General features: G+C 38.6%; 1 protein-coding gene across 1 annotated transcript in view; it reads left to right on the plus strand.

Annotated features, from left to right (window-relative positions):
• Positions 1-272: 272 nt before the first annotated feature.
• The window catches only part of LOC134741560 (probable phospholipid-transporting ATPase IA), a 73,985-nt gene continuing 57,719 nt past the window's right edge, over positions 273-16,538 (plus strand). The window contains exon 1 of the mRNA XM_063674386.1: positions 273-531. Within this exon, the coding sequence (XP_063530456.1) occupies positions 351-531 (181 nt within the window). The 5' untranslated portion in view covers positions 273-350. The remainder of the gene's footprint in view (positions 532-16,538) is intronic.

Genomic DNA, 16,538 nt, shown 5'->3' on the forward strand with positions numbered 1-16,538 from the left:
TTCATAGAGAACGTATATTTAGAGTAAAACGCAAATTTCTCCAGGATGGTACACATTTTCCAAGATGGCTGCGATTCCTCGAGGTCCCCAAATGTCAAATAGTGTGGACATGAAAAAGAGACCTTTAATTAACATACATACCAAATTTCATATCTTTGGAAGGATTTCGAGGTGAGACTTAATCCGGTTGTACTAAATTGACAAACGCAAAATTTAATGACTTTATAAATTATCAGACGTTACATCACCGCGTGACATCACTAAACATAAGTCATAACCGCTAAGCAGCCGCTTTACACTAATTAGCCCCCAACACGATTTACGCGACGTCTCGAAACAGTCGCCACTGAATGGCTTCCCACAGTCGAGTCGCGATACTCCATCATGTTGGTTCAGATTCTCATCATGATGTACCTCGCTACCTGCCTCGTGTTTTACGTAGCTCACGTTATAGACTATTATTTAACCGTGCTTTAATTGACTTTTTAAGTGTCATGTGGTTGGTGACAGTTTGGAGGTTCAAGCGGCTTGGTGAGTTTTGACTTCATCTCTTCGCCAGAATTAAATTATCCTCTACCCGCCCACTAATCAAAATTTGCCAAGACAAATGCAACTTTAAAGTAAATATTTATAAAATACAATATAATGGAGCCTTTTTACAAGCCCCTGGGTGGCTAGAGGTTAAATGAGATAGCTGTCTGAGGCTGGCCACTGTCCCTGTAGGTACCTACCTACCGTACCTACTCGTACATTCGTCTTTACGGTGCTTTAATGGTCTTTTTAACGGGCAACCTAGTAATATCGGTTTTCTATCGGTTAAACTCGAACTCAAAATATACTAGTTCGAATTTGAACATTGTGGTGCGAGAATACGGTAGACAATCGAATGACTATTCCAATGACTGTTACGGCTGTAAATCGTGGTGGTGAAGAATTGAACTTGTTATTTTTCCACGGCCGTTTCAACGAAAGCAAAGCGCAGGTAATCGAGATATGTTCTATTTCCCGCTCAAGTCGATTGCATTGAAACCTCTATTTTCCGAACGATTCATAATTATTTTCTAAAGTGACTTGTCAGTTTCAAAGGATAAAAGTTATGTCGATATTTCATTTTGCCGATCCCTCGTTTAAGCGAGAAAAAATCCTGAGAATGGACATAAGAAGATTTTTGACGTGATAACGTCATATAAATCGATGAACACCGGTAGCATGCACGAAAAAGCGTCACGTTGTGGACAGATCTCCATGGTAACGTTATGGCCTGTCCATCAATGTTTTCTTATGACTAATATCGGCAGGTGGAATCACCAATTAAAACTATATTTATCTGCTGAAAAATATGTAGTTTAATGTTATTTTTACAAAGCGTTCTAAATGTTCTCATTTTTAGAAATCAGTCATTCTTGACATTTCCGTTTCGTTATTCCTCGTATTAAAGGCGTTTTGTTTTAGTCAACAATTTCACCGTCAAAATCGCTATTTTCTTGTTTCGCTATTTTTAAGACGGCTTCCGTCGTGATCGTGACGTCGCGATCAGTTGCCTTTTTGTTAGGGGTGTTTCGTGAGTAGAGTGCGATTGACAAACTTTGACTGTCATTGACACTTTTGTACTGCTTCAATACAATGGCTTCCAGGCATTTGAGTTTCAACACAAACCTGATCGACTGATACCACTAATTAAAACTTGTCAACTAGGTATTTTGATTAGCAAAGAAAGTGACAATACTATCCGGTTCTTTGTACATCCGTGGTGTTATCCGAAATGGAGCACATTGGGTGCACCTGGCAAACGGTTATTCATTTCAACAGCAGTTCATGGCACTTTCTGCTATTTTCCTTTTTGTGGAGTATAATAATATGTGAAAATAGAAGGCAAATTCAAACTGTTTTAAAAGGATAAACTTAATAACCGATAGTATGTTACTTTGAAGACATCTGCGAATTTTCTTTTACCTTACCCACAGTTAATTATTGTCCTAAAGGGTAAATATGACCAACCATCAAATATTTATCTATTATGTGTAAAATGGAACTGTATAAATCGTTTATAAATAAAATCAATTTATTACGCGATAATATGCTAAACAAGTTGTCAAAAGTCGCTTAAGGTTGTTATTCGTCGTCTGCAGTATAAATATACCTACGATCGAAACTGCCATACTTTTTATGTAAGCGGAAACCCTCCACCTGGGCTTACGCCGTTCACTTCCCACGATAAGTACCGCTCCGAGACAAAACGTCATATAATGTCCCAGCTACGCGCTACGCCGTAGACGTTGCTACGGAAGTGCTACGGCGCTAATAGGCATTGAACTTGTGTGATCTTGTTATAGTGACATGTCATTTCGATATTGCGGTTATTCTTTGAACGTATTAGGTATATGTTTAATTGAGTTTTTTTTTTATTTATATCACTGCTTAGAATTACATAAAAGGCAAATGGGCATTTTGTGAACTGGGCATTTCTTTTAATGTTGTACTCCCACTACTCCCAACTTCTGTGTGTGAATTGGGAATTTTCATATTATTTTTACTCAGTTACGATCTCCGTCCATTCTTACCGAGAAAATAAATATCCCTGAATTTTTACGGTCTATTTGGTTTTGTTTCAAATATAACTTGCTATGACCGTAACAAAACGGACAAACAAAACGTGTATGAAATTTGGGTCACTTCTTTCTCATAAATATTAGTATCGAAAGAGTTCGTGATTCAGAGGGGAAATAATAAAATATTAATTATATTATATTATATTAATTAAAAAATATAAAATGCAAGTTGGGGGACATAAGACTAAATAGAAATGCCTAACTACGAATAGTTTCAATTAATGTTATTTATGATAAACTACTAATAGCCCCATTTACTGTAGCCCTTCAGTTTCTATAATATGACAAAAGATTTCATTTTAGATATCATAATAAAAACTTGACCATTAGGTTTACTCTTCTCGTGTTGGAAATCGGCTATGTATATATGTTACCTCAATAATAACGCATCGATACACACTATTCATAATAGTGATAGTTTAGTTTTCATTTTTTCATTTCTCATGCTCTGAAAGAGGGTCATTGTTGTTCTAAAAGGTGTGCAGAAAATGATACGTGTTTGCACTAGCGCATTTTACGTTCGATGAACGATTTTTTTAATTTTTTTTACGATAAGTAATTGAAATTTGAGTTTAAATGGATTTTCCATTATGATATTTGTCTCTCCATTCCATAAATAACGATACTTTTGCCTGAATTGTTAATTGAAAGTACCCTCAAGAAATACTATAAAACACATGCATTTTAAATGTTAATATTTTTTTCTTTTTTATTGTGGGACGTACCACATTATTATTTTTTCATTGTGATTGACATCTGTAGGTACCTATATACAATTTATAGACATGCTTTTTACTTTCCTCGTATTCAAAATGAAAAGTAGTGTTTAACTCGGGTGAAAGGCATAATTGCTGCCGAGGTATTTTGGCGCTCGAACGCAGTGAGAGCGCCAATAGTCCGAGGCAGAAATGAGTGCCTTTCATCCCTTGGTTAATAATCTACTATTAAATATCGTCGGGTCATTTTTTGTTTCAATAAATAAATACTTGTTCTAGTTAAAACTAGACCAGTATAAATCCGATTAAATGCAAGTAGAAATGGACCAAGATAATACTGGCAGTGGGTAATATAATTTAAACCTTCATCTCCGCTAACTCGATTTTCAGTGGGGCTTGCAGTCGCCGACAGTCGGTTATAATTTGCGGTGCGAAACGGAAATGCACTTTGATTTTATCGCATCAGTTATTTACTTAGAACATAGATAACTTTATGATAGGTGAAGCATGGGAGAAATGTCACGGTGACACATGTTAAGGCGGTCTTAAGGGGCCTACTGACTATCAGTCCGCCGGACGTCAGTTGTTCGGAACTGTCAAATGTTTGTTCTAACTGACAGGCCTATATCGTCCGGCGGACTGATAGTCAGTGGGCCCCTTTAAGATTGTATTCGGATTCGCACGGCGCTCCAGTGTGCGAGCGCGACATCCTATATACGCGACGCGCATAATGCTGCCCCACTATACGCGTACATCGGCGCGGCGTGCGAATTTGCATCAGCGATAACCACGTAACATTCCTCCTCAGCATCTTACTTCTTCAATCGAAAACGAATGCCATCTGAGTTTCTAATTATAACGCTCTCCTCTTGTAGATATATATATTAAGATCTGTTTACCGCTTACATTTTATACCATCAGAAGATAATTTATTATATAGGTATCGGTATATCGGTCGTAGAAAACGACCTTAACTATTTCGATAACATAATAAATGGTATCCTACCTTTTCGCCGAACTTCTTTTAGCAGAATTTCACTTGCCAACCAACATTTCGCGAAAAGTTGGTTGGGAACTGATAATCGGCAATACAATTTTCGGCAATACCATAATAAATAAATATATTTTAAGACATTCTTACACCAATTGACTACCCACAGTCTCAGGAAGGCTTGTGTTGTGGGTACTCAGCAAACGATATAATATATCGGGGATTCGAACCCCGGACCATGGGCTTCACAGGCAGGATCACTATCGACTCGATCAGACCGGTCGTCGTATGTACCTATGTATTTGCGGGAAAAACAGTTTTCCCGAGTTTCAAACACGATTTTGCGAGCAATCAAATCGAATATTTAGTGGGAGGTAATCTCTGACTAGAACAAGATGCAGCTGCAGCTTGATAAAAAACCGGCCAAGTGCGAGTCGGACTGGCGCACGAAGGTTTCCGTACCATTACGCAAAAAACGGCAAAAAATCATGTATGTTGTATGGGAGCCCCACTTAATTTTTTTTTCTGTTTTTAGTATTTGATGATATAGCGGCAACAAAAATACATAATCGGCGAAAATTTCAACTGTCTATAGCTAGACAGTGTGATAGCTATCACGGTTCATGAGATACATCCTGGTGACAGACGGACAGACAGACAGACAGACGGACGGACAGCGGAGTCTTAGTAATAGGGTCCCGTTTTTACCCTTTGGTTGGGGTTTACACACGAGCGTGAAATATATTATTGACCGAGTCAAAGCGAATGAAAATAAATACGAAAATTAACTATGCCACTTAGTTTCCTTAAATGCACTTAGCCATACGCCGAAGCTAACGGAACTCAATAAAAACACCGTGCAGCATGAGGCGAGGTTCTGTCGCGGCACACTCTGCAGAGCAAAGTGACAGTTTTAGGAAATTGCGTCATGCGTGTAGAGCAGCCGGCGATTGTGTCGACCGGCGCCATAATGAGATAATAAATACGGTAGCGTCTTGGCCCTTGGTCTTGCGAAGCCCTTCATAGATTCGCGCGTGGACGTTTGGTTTGCCATTGTTTTTTTTAATATTGAGTCTACTTTAACCTTTTCAATATTTAGAGAAAGCAGCCATATTAATTCATTAAATTCTCAACCTTATCCCGATTGAAGTAAGGTAAAACGTGTCTAGATATTTACGACTGTGAGAGTACACACACATATACACGGACAGGTGTGGGTTCTCACGAGGGCATTAAAAATACAGCCGGCTGCAACCGCGGAAAACACGGACGTACCAGTGTGTACGTTTAAAAATAAACTGTACGTTTAAAAATAAACTAAGCGGTTTTGAGCACAGTTTAAATGCAACTATCGATTGATTGTACAATGTGGTGCAAAGTTATTATCTTGTTTTGTGCTTTGCAGATAGTTATAAGGGTGTCTGCTGGCAGTGCTGGCTGATGGCGCCGGTGCATGGAGCGCGGGCGCACGCACGCGGGTGCCATTGTTGGTCGCACGCGTCCGCGCCATAAGCTAGCAGATGCATTTTATTGTTGTAATAATCATTAAATCAATATTAAGTAGGTACATCGCAGTTTTTATAAATGTTATTAAGGACATTTTCTGTCACAATGGATCTACTTATATGTATTTAGTTTATTGTGTAAACTAGTAGGTAGGTAAGTAATGATTAGCGGTAGATATGACGTCCAACTTTCAATGCGGGGGTCGTGGGTTCAAACCCTGGCTCGTACCAATGAGTAACTTATGTACGGAATATCATTTGATAGTTAGTAGCACTAGCTTTTTGGTGAAGGAAAACATCGTGAGGAAACCTGCATACCTACATCAGCGAAGAAATTCAAAGGTGTATGACTGTGTAGAGTGTGAAGCCTCCAACCCGCATTGGGCCAGCGGCGGGACTACAGCCCAAGCCCGCTGGCGCATGAGAGGAGGCCTGTGCCCAGCAGGGGACGTACATAGGCTGAATTATAATTTTATATGTATTTTTGCAGTTATAGGGTTCCGTACCCAAAAGGTAAAAACGGGACCCTAATATTCCACTAATAGACTTCACTGTCCGTCTGTCTGTCTGTCACCAGGCTGTATCTCATGAACCGTGATAGACACTAGACAGTTGAAATATTCACAGATTAGGTATGTAAGTATTTCTGTTGCCTCTATAACAACAAATACTAAAAACCGGCCAAGTGCGAGTCGGACTCGCGCACCGAGGGTTCCGTACTTTTTAGTATTTGTTGTTATAGCGGCAACATAAACACATCATCTGTGAAAATTTCAATTTTTTAGCTATCACGGTTCATGAGATACAGTCTGGTGACAGACCACAGACAGACGGACAAACGGACAGACGGACAGCGGAGTCTTAGTAATAGGGTCCCGTTTTCACCCTTTGGGTACGGAACCCTAAAAAATCAGAGAAAAATAAAAATTTAAGTGGGGCTCCAATACAAGTTGTAAGTAACTTTGGAAAAATACCTGGTAATATTGGGAATGTTACCGGTAACATTGGGAATTTACTCTCTCAGAGATTCCTTGACTGTTTTATGACTGTAAATAATAGCATTATTATTTTCTTAAGTATTTAACGCGAAAAAAACATATACAATTCTTATAATTTTTTTAAAGTTACTCAATGTTACCGATCTGGGTAATGTTACTGGTAGCATTACCGGGAATATTCCCACTTTTGAGTAAGTTACTGGTAACGACCCATCACTACATACAACAAACGTGATTTTTTTGCCGTTTTTTGCGTAACGGTACGGAACCTTTCGTGCGCGAGTCCGACTCGCACTTGGCCGGTTTTTTTGTTTCTAATATGTTTTAACTGCTGTGGTGAAAAGTGGTACCACATGCCCCCGCGTATTCCAAATGAGAATCTTTCGCTTACTCGGCCTTAAAAATCAACACTCGCAAGAAAAACTAACTTTTCTCTCTTGTTGCATAAATATCATTGATATATAATATGATGTAATAAGGTAGAAAAACAACCAGTTTCGTTTGGCGTTTTCTATAAACGATTGTCACTTGGCCAGTAATTGGGGCCTCTACTAGCACAAGCAAAATGCCCAAGTGGACAATATATAGAGTTCCAACAAACTTTAAATACTGGCGACGCCGCGGGAGCACAGCACAACACAACACAACGTGCAATGTGTCGCGTGGTTAATTTGTGTTAAGCACTAACTTGATGCTGGCACGATGCTTCCGTGCTTCCAACTGTTCACAAAAGGATTTGGAGCCCCACTCTATTGCAATCTGTCTAATGTGACCTTTAATTTAATTTATTTTATTTAAAATTTGATTCAGGCAAGAAGGCTCATATTACAATTACCATATAGACTAACAAATATATGCCTATATTTTATAAACTGAAAACTAAATACTATGCAGTCAGTGCCGGCCTGAGTCCTTGATCAGGGTAGAGCGAAATCGGGTTTTGGCGCCCTTTGTTGAAGCTTTTTACCCAAAAGCAAAACGAACCGTATTTTGGGCCCACGTCACACTCGCGTCTTTTAAAACTTTTTTTTTTCTCATTTGCCATTTTGGCGCCCCCCTTGCCTAGAGCGGCCGCTCCACTCGCTCTACCCTAGATTCGGCCCTGTATGCAGTTAACCGACAAAACGGCGTTGCGTGGTAGAATCGGCTGCTCTTGTGTCGGATTCGGCCGTTTGTCCCGGAACCTCATAAACACGAGCCATGGCGAATTGGCGACTGCAACTACAAGTATAGGGTATCGTACTACTCAAATCAGTTTCTTTTTTAGAACTGTCAGAACGATTTCCTAATATGGAATTTATATGAAACACTAGCGACACTGGCGAGCTTCGCACGGATGCAATGCTGATGACATATAAACCTTCCTCTTGAATCACTATCTATTAAAAAAACCGCATCAAAATCCGTTGCGTACTTTTAAAGATTAAAGCATACATAGGGACAGACAGACAGTCGGAAGCGACTTTGTTTTATACTATGTACCTAGCATATACCTAGTGATTACACAATGACGTCACGGTCAACTCACCTACTTTTGATACTTCAATCCGATTGATTAAATATAAATTGTGTTTAAAAATAACTGCTAAGTATCTATGTTTTTCTAATAATTATCTGGTGCTTTATTTCATGCATGGTGTAAAACAATTTATTTTAAATACAGTGTAAAACCCTCTTATTATTATTGCATTGCAACTTTACTGCTACATACATTCCGTCAATGTCGTTGCCGCATTGCTGTCTTGGTTGAAACGTTTGGTTCCACTGTTCCACTCCTCTTATTAAGAAAACTGACAAATCAAATTATTAATACAATCGGAGTTACTTTGCGGAAAACCATTTTGATTAAAACAAAATACCTATTGCTTTGCTGAGCCGCGAGTCAATCAGAGCTGGCCCACCCCAGGCCCACCCTCCCACCACAAAAATAAATACGCAAATATAATCAAAACATCCACCTACAATGTGCCTGGTTCTCAAAATATTTTTTTTTATTATGGGCCAGCTGGTCGCATTTTATTGTAAGCATCAAATAATCAGTTTCAAAAATTAACTCTTTTACTCCAATCAATTAAGGCGTAATTAGAGTAACAGAGAAGATGCCCGGAATTTGCGAACTTCGGTGCGAATTGCGTACTGTACGCAATACACGGTCGTCGTGAACGCTGCTCGCACTATTAGTGCTTGAGAAAGGAGACCTAGGCTCTCCGAAACATGTCGCGCGAGTGACTAAAACAAGTGAGTCTAAACCGTGAAATTATTTAATGTTAGTATTCTCACACAACAGTTTAAATTCGGTAAACGTATCTGGCAGGTTGATTCGCTCAACAGAATATCTTAGGACTGTCCCTTGCTGTAGGGCAAACCAGCGTGTCTTGAGACCTACATACTGCGAGCGACTAGTCGACAACCCAAAGATTTGATAGACGAGCCCTTCGACGGAAAATTTAAGAGTCGCTTGAGAAACTTTTTATGAGATAATACTTTAAATAAACGCTAATTCGTTATCACAGCTAACACTGTAACGACAAAAATGATGCTAATTGGTTTCACTGGCAAATAATAAGCGAAAAAGATATAATTATACCTCTGACACTATCTACTTACTACGCAACATGCAATAAGACACGATTGGTATCAAAATTTACTACACGCCGATTATACGCCGGTCAATTTGATCGGCGGCGGCGGCGTTAAAAAATCGTCGGCGGCGGCGGCGGCGCGGCGGCGCGGCGCACATGTCTAATACTAATACATACCTATGGCTCTCAGACATGGTGGTACCTGACATTTTGTTCGATGGGAATAATATCCCTTTCTCCTCTACTGTCCGAAATTTGGGTATCACCATGGATCAGACGCTTTCTTGGGCTCCCCATGTTGCTGAGGTGAGTAAAAACATTTTTGGATCCCTTCACTCTCTTCGACGGCTGCAGAATTTTCTCCCTCTTCATACTAAACTGACTCTTGCCCGTTCTCTCTTGCTCTTCTGGACTATGGTGACATTGCGTTTCTGGATTGTAATGAGGAATTGCTAAATAAACTTGAGCGTTTACAAAATCTCCAAATTCCGCTCCCAGCTCGAGTGGTTACCGATCCGCCAACGCAGAGATGTGCATGTCGTGTCGTTGCTGTTCAATATACTCTTCGACCCCTGTTCCCCATCTTACCTAACGGAAAGATTTAACTATCTGGCTGAAGGCAGTGATCACAGCTTACGATCGAGTTCTAATCTCACGCTTGCTATTCCTCCTAATAAGACGCGATCCTATGCAAATTCTTTCACGGTTCGCGCTGTGAAGTTGTGGAACGAGTTGCCCCTGTCGCTCAAACGGTCCCAGTCTGTAGCGTCACTCAAGGCTAATCTGAAGAAGCTTTGGATTTCCAATCAGCGTGATCTGGTTAAGTACTAAAGTTTATTTTTATTTTCTTACACTTGTGATATTTATATTCGATCGGTGGTAAAATGGTAAATAACATAAGTTACGCTGACGACATGGTGCTGTTGAGCCCGTCGATCAGTGCTATGAACAAATTGTTAAAGGTGTGTGACACGTATGCGGAGTCTCACGGGCTCATCTATAATATTAAAAAAAGTGAGATACTCATCTTCCGAGCTGGTAACAAGACCCTACCAATAGTTGAGCCGGTGACACTCGGCGGCGTGGCCTTGAACAGAGTATCCAGTTTTAAATACCTGGGACATGTAATCACCGAGGATCTAAAGGACGATGCGGATATTGAGAGGGAACGCAGGGCACTGGCAGTAAGAGCTAATATGTTGATTCGCAGGTTTGCGCGTTGTACAGTGGAGGTCAAGAAAACATTGTTCATGTCGTATTGCCAATCATTCTACACGTGCGGCCTGTGGATCAATTATACGAAGCGTGCTTACGGTGCTCTGCGTGTCCAGTTCAATAACGGCTTCAGGATGCTGTTGGGGCTACCACGCTTTTGCAGTGCATCAGGCATGTTTGCACAAGCACGAATGGACGATTTTCATGCCATAATGAGAAAAAGAATCGCCTCTCAAATGTATCGCCTGCGGGGTAGCACCAACAGCTTGCTGGTAGATATAGCCGAGAGGTGGGATTGTCCGTTTTTTAGCCACTGGGCGTCGGCTCATCGTCCTGTTTACCGGGACCCCAAATAAGTAAAAATATAAAACTGTAATACCTAGGTTAAGATGTACTAACTCTAATATTATAAGTCTGTATATAACTAACAATCTATGGGCAATCTGGCCTGAAATAAAGAATTTTATTATTATTATTTGTATCTCGTATAAACTCACGGGTATATACATCCCGGTCATTTGATAGGCGTGCGTGGGGATACAGATCCAACACGTAGAGGCCCTTTGGAGAAGTTTGCTGTTATGTAATACACCTGCTAGAACCCATTCACGGGTACAAATAGATACCCGTAAATCGGTCCCAACAGGCGTAGGGGCTATTATAAATACAGTGGAAAAGAGTGCCGGTTATGGTATTGAAGTTTGGCTGGTCAAAAGATTGGGCTATTGCTGAGAGGTCCGGACACCTGCCATAACAATGTCTGTACACGTTATCGAGGCAGGTGGTGACTCGCCGCCGACTAGATGGGCCCCTGAAACTGCCGTCGTGAAGACGACCAGGAGCAACACCGGTGTGAGCGGCTCAGGGGTGTCGAGAGGTGTGCGCCGCTTTCTACCCAGTGGCTGTTACCAGCCACTGTGCCAACTCGCGTCTTATGCATCTTTCACTTCCACCCCTGGAGCATATAGCTCTAAAGACTCCTCTCTGGACGGCCAATGAAGGCAAGCCAGAGCTGAGAGTCCTGCAGGTCCCCTTGGGGTCCACTCCGACCGATGAAGACACGCCGGAGACGGAGACCCTGACCGACTCTCGGGAGCACTCGGGTCCGTGGGGTCGTTACTCCCCAACAGCTCGCCACAAGCTGCCCTGCGGGCTTATTATTATTATTATTATATATATTATAATATATATTTAGTATTGTATGTATGTATGCTAGTATGTATTTTATGTATTTTAATCTTTAGTGTTATTTCTTTTTTTAAATATTAATTTGTACATCCTGTAAGTTTGTCTATCTGACCTGGCTATCGTTTTCCACTCATCTACTCGAAGGTTAGCTGGAAGAGATCCCTTATAGGGATAAGTTCGCCTTTGTACTTCCATTACTATAATTTATTTTTGTAAACCTGTGTTGTGTACAATAAAGTGATTACTTTTTTTTTTTATGATGAATAGGCAGGCGTTTGACCACGATCTACCTATGACACCGTTATCTATCCCAGCTGGGCTAGCACATGATTGGCGCGAGAGTATCTCGTCACGACATAGACTAACCGACCCCCTTTAATTCATACAGTTAGGAAGACGAGTAGTCTATCTCGCGGCGAGATACTGTCGCGTCAAACATGTGCTCCACTCACAGCTTATTCCCACCCACCTATAGGTAAGTTAGATCTCTAGGATCCTGACTTGACGACAATGAGACCAATTAGAAAGAGTATCCTTTCAAAAATACAAATTTCGAAATCGGTCTTACATAATCTCCGTCCTCAGAGTAAATGGTGAACATCCAAAATAGTAGATTGTGTCACAAGGGAGCAAAATGACATATTTACGGCGAGGGCGTACAATTGAATCCCACACGAAGCGAAGGATTCTAACATAGAATCCTGAGCGTAGTGAGGGATTCAAGTGTTAACGCCCAAGGTGAAAATAATTTTGCTACCATGTGACACATACGGCTTTTCACATCACCTATGAGGAAATTACATACATATAATCAAAGATAGATATAACTCCGTAATAGATGGATACAGTCTAAGGAAAAAACGTGCCTCGAAAATCACGAAAATTTGATCCTCGATCAGATGGCGCCACTAGTTTTGGCCTACTCTCGTATAGAGGGCGTTGACAGTTTCGTTTGTTATTTATAATTTTAACGCATATCAGTAAAAGAACATGGGTCAAAATCATATAAAAATAATTAATGCAAATAAAAAAATCATTTATCCATATTTATCACTTGCCATCCCCTCTCACAAATCTCGTGGATACAACAAGTCCTTCGCAGTGCGTTCAGTGAAGCTGTGGAATGAGCTGCCAGTTTCGCTTAGACTGGCGCAATCGGTTGCGTCGTAGAGAATTTACAGTGTTTACAAAATTTACTATGACAGTACTGCTCTATCTTATTATAATATATCCTCTTTGATATACCTAATATTAGGTTTCAAACATTATTATTTTAAGCAAAGATCGATACGGACAAAGTGCCAATAATATGTATACACGACCTTAGTATAGGTACATACTTCTGGCACTTTGTCCGTATAGATATTTTCAGACGTACTGACAAATTAAAAGTACCTACAGCTCATAATTATGTACCTAATATCTTTTCAAAAACAGCAGCAAACCACTAAAATGATACAATGAAAATCAAGTACATTATTTTTGATTATTATTATATTTCCACTGAAAGTACCAATTTAAACATATCTTGTTTTGTATAAATTAACTTTTAGCTTTAACTAGTTTTTAAGACATTGCTACGCCCTTGCAGGGTGACCATGTACCAAATCTCTATGTAACACCTTTTATAACCATGGTTTTTGCATTAAATAAATGAAATGAAATGAAATTAAGATTTTTCTGGTAACAAATTAGCTCTTACCCCTTTGAACCAAATCTTCGGAAGAACACTATGAAGACTGATATCACTTATATTTATTATTATATATTAGTGTCGTTACCGGGATGCTGCTTAAAACATCTGACACAGATGAAAAGGCCTCTTATTATTGATTTAAACTAAGTATTTACTAATTTATACAGAATACAGAACTGCATAATGCTTTGTGAAATATTTGTACAAAACTTTTTAAATATAAACTCTTTAAATTGCATAGACAAGTATGGCTGCGTTTAAGGAGACCTAAAATGTTAAAAATTAAATTATTAAACTTTTTTTTTACGTTTCTTTGTAAATATTACGCTAATTAATTAATTTACTTAATTTAAATATGATATTAATTAATTTAAAATACGTTAATTACATTTATTGTTTACAATAAAATTACAACAAATATTATTTGTTAGAAAAATTGTATGCACGTAATCGATTATAAAGAAATTGTAATCGATTATATGCATACTAATTTCATATGTCTTTGTGTCAATTCAATGTATTTAAAATGTATTTATGGCGCTGGTGGCCTTGCGGTAAGAGCGTGCGACTTGCAATCTGAAGGTCGCAGGTTCAAACCCTGGCTCGTACCAATGAGTTTTTCGGAACTTATGTACGAAATATCGTTTGATATTTACCAGTCGCTTTTCGGTGAAGGAAAACATCGTGAGGAAACCGGACTAATCCCAACAAGGCCTAGTTTTCTCTCTGGGTTGGAAGGTCAGATGGCAGTCGCTTTCGTAAAAACTAGTGCCTACGCCAAATCTTGGGATTAGTTGCCAAGCGGACCCCAGGCTCCCATGAGCCGTGGCAAAATGCCGGGACAACGCGAGGAAGAAGAAGTTAAAATGTATTTAAATATGGATAAATGATTTTTTTATTTGCATTAATTATTTTATATGATTTTGACCCATGTTCTTTCACTGATATGCGTTAAAATTATAAATAACAAACGAAACCGTCAACGCCCTCTATACGAGAGTAGGCTAAAACTAGTGGCGCCATCTGATCGAGAATCAAATTTTCGTGATTTTCGAGGCACGGTTTTTCCTTAGACTGTATCCATCTATAACGGAGTTATATCTATCTTTGGAATAGGTGATGTGAAAAAAATATTCCGACAAATTGGAGAACTTCCTTTTCTTCAAAGTTGGTAATTAGCCAGTCGTGGGTATTTTGTGAATCTGCTTGGCAGCGGCAATGAAGGGAGTAGGTACCAACTCACCCACATCCACATCCAGTAGGCAATCGAATTTTGTACCTATCAGGCTCCAGTGCCTAGTTAATTTACGCTTTATTGGAAATGGCATATGCGCTGAATTAAACATATCACGCTTAGACAAACAACAACCAATCAACCGAACTACCAAATTTATTTACCTAATAAATTAGGTAATATATATTAATTTAACTAAAGTTTTACGCGTAAAGTAACTAGTAACTACCTGTGTGCCACTATATTATTGCCTTAAAATAATTTGGCTTATTATTATTCGGGCATCTAAAATATAAATCAGGAACTTTCATTGGGCATATATATAATAATATAATTTGGCTGTGTATTAATATTTTAGCGCCAATATTAGGCTCAAATATAAGCATCATATTATTAAAAAAACCGGCCAAATGCGAGTCGGACTCGCACATTACACAATTCAACACATCAAAAACTAAATATTTAAATCCGACTCACGCTTGACTGCACATTTCTAATAGGTTTTCCTGTGATCTATAGGTAAAGAACTATTTTGTGTATTTATATTTCATAATTTTGAACCCAGTAGTTTCCATTGAAGTATGTAGTTTCGGGGATAAAGGCCCCCACCCCCCACCTGGTATTTTTTTGCCTTTTTTCTTTAATAACATAAACTATTTATTTTAAAATTACAAATAAAATATATTTCAGATTCTCACTACGAGCTTTCTTTCATTTGATATGTAACACGATAGTTTAAAAAAAAAAACTTTATTCTTTAATTTTCTCATTTATCCCCCAAAAGTGGCCCCATATTTAAAATTCATTTGTTCAGACAGACGCACGAGTGATCCTATTTTTTTTTGAGGTACGGAACCCTAAAAACTGGCAGAAAAAACATGCCACCCAAAAAAATTATAGGGAACTTGAGGTGATAGGTTAGCGCAAAGAGTAAAGTAAGTTGGCGTCTAAAATAATAAGTTGGCAACTAATATTGTAATGCGTATCCTACCAGAATAACTACCTACTTGTATATACTATATACTATGTCTATGCACCAAAAACATTTTCATGTAAAATGTTGCCAATAATTATATTAGTTTGTCAAAGGACTGCCTCATTTAAGAATAAGAATAAGAATAAGAAATATTTATAATATTAAATATAGACAGAGCAAATCATACTATCTTTGTCTTACACTAATACTAGCACCCAAAAAAAGGATGAGTATAGTTTTTTTTGTTCTTATTTACTGACAATTTGGTTTGACCAACTATAATTTTCATTGGGTTCTTGGGGAAAAATCTATATTACTAGCCACACTTATTTGTTTATGGCAACCGGATTCAAACTGTCACTGTCAAAGTAGTTTTAAATTACGTCACTTTGGCGCTAGTGATGCTGGCTATAGTGATGTACGTTTTGTGGATATCGATACTGAGTAGATGTTTATTTTCTACATAATAATAATATTATAATGTTTGAATATTGATCCATTAATTTAGTTGTTACATTGTTGTGTATTACATTGGAACGTCATTAAGTTTAACTTATGTGTGTAAAAAGTTTAGAATAAACCTTTTTTTTTTAAACCTTTGAATATTTGAAGACTTGCTCCGACTGGTAAATTATAGTAGGTAACTGTGTTTTATTAATTCAATGTTGATGTACATGTAAATTATCTAATTTTAAAGAACAATTCATTTCGATAGGCTCTTAGGTTACGATTTTTGGTAAGCGGCCTAACTTAAGCTTTGTTTGTGGCCAGAATAAATAATCACTCCACTGCCAAGACTTCGTTTTGAATTACTTTTCGGCACTAAAT

Source organism: Cydia strobilella, chromosome 5, assembly GCF_947568885.1.
Source record: "Cydia strobilella chromosome 5, ilCydStro3.1, whole genome shotgun sequence".
In the NCBI taxonomy this organism is placed as follows: Eukaryota; Metazoa; Arthropoda; class Insecta; order Lepidoptera; family Tortricidae; genus Cydia; species Cydia strobilella.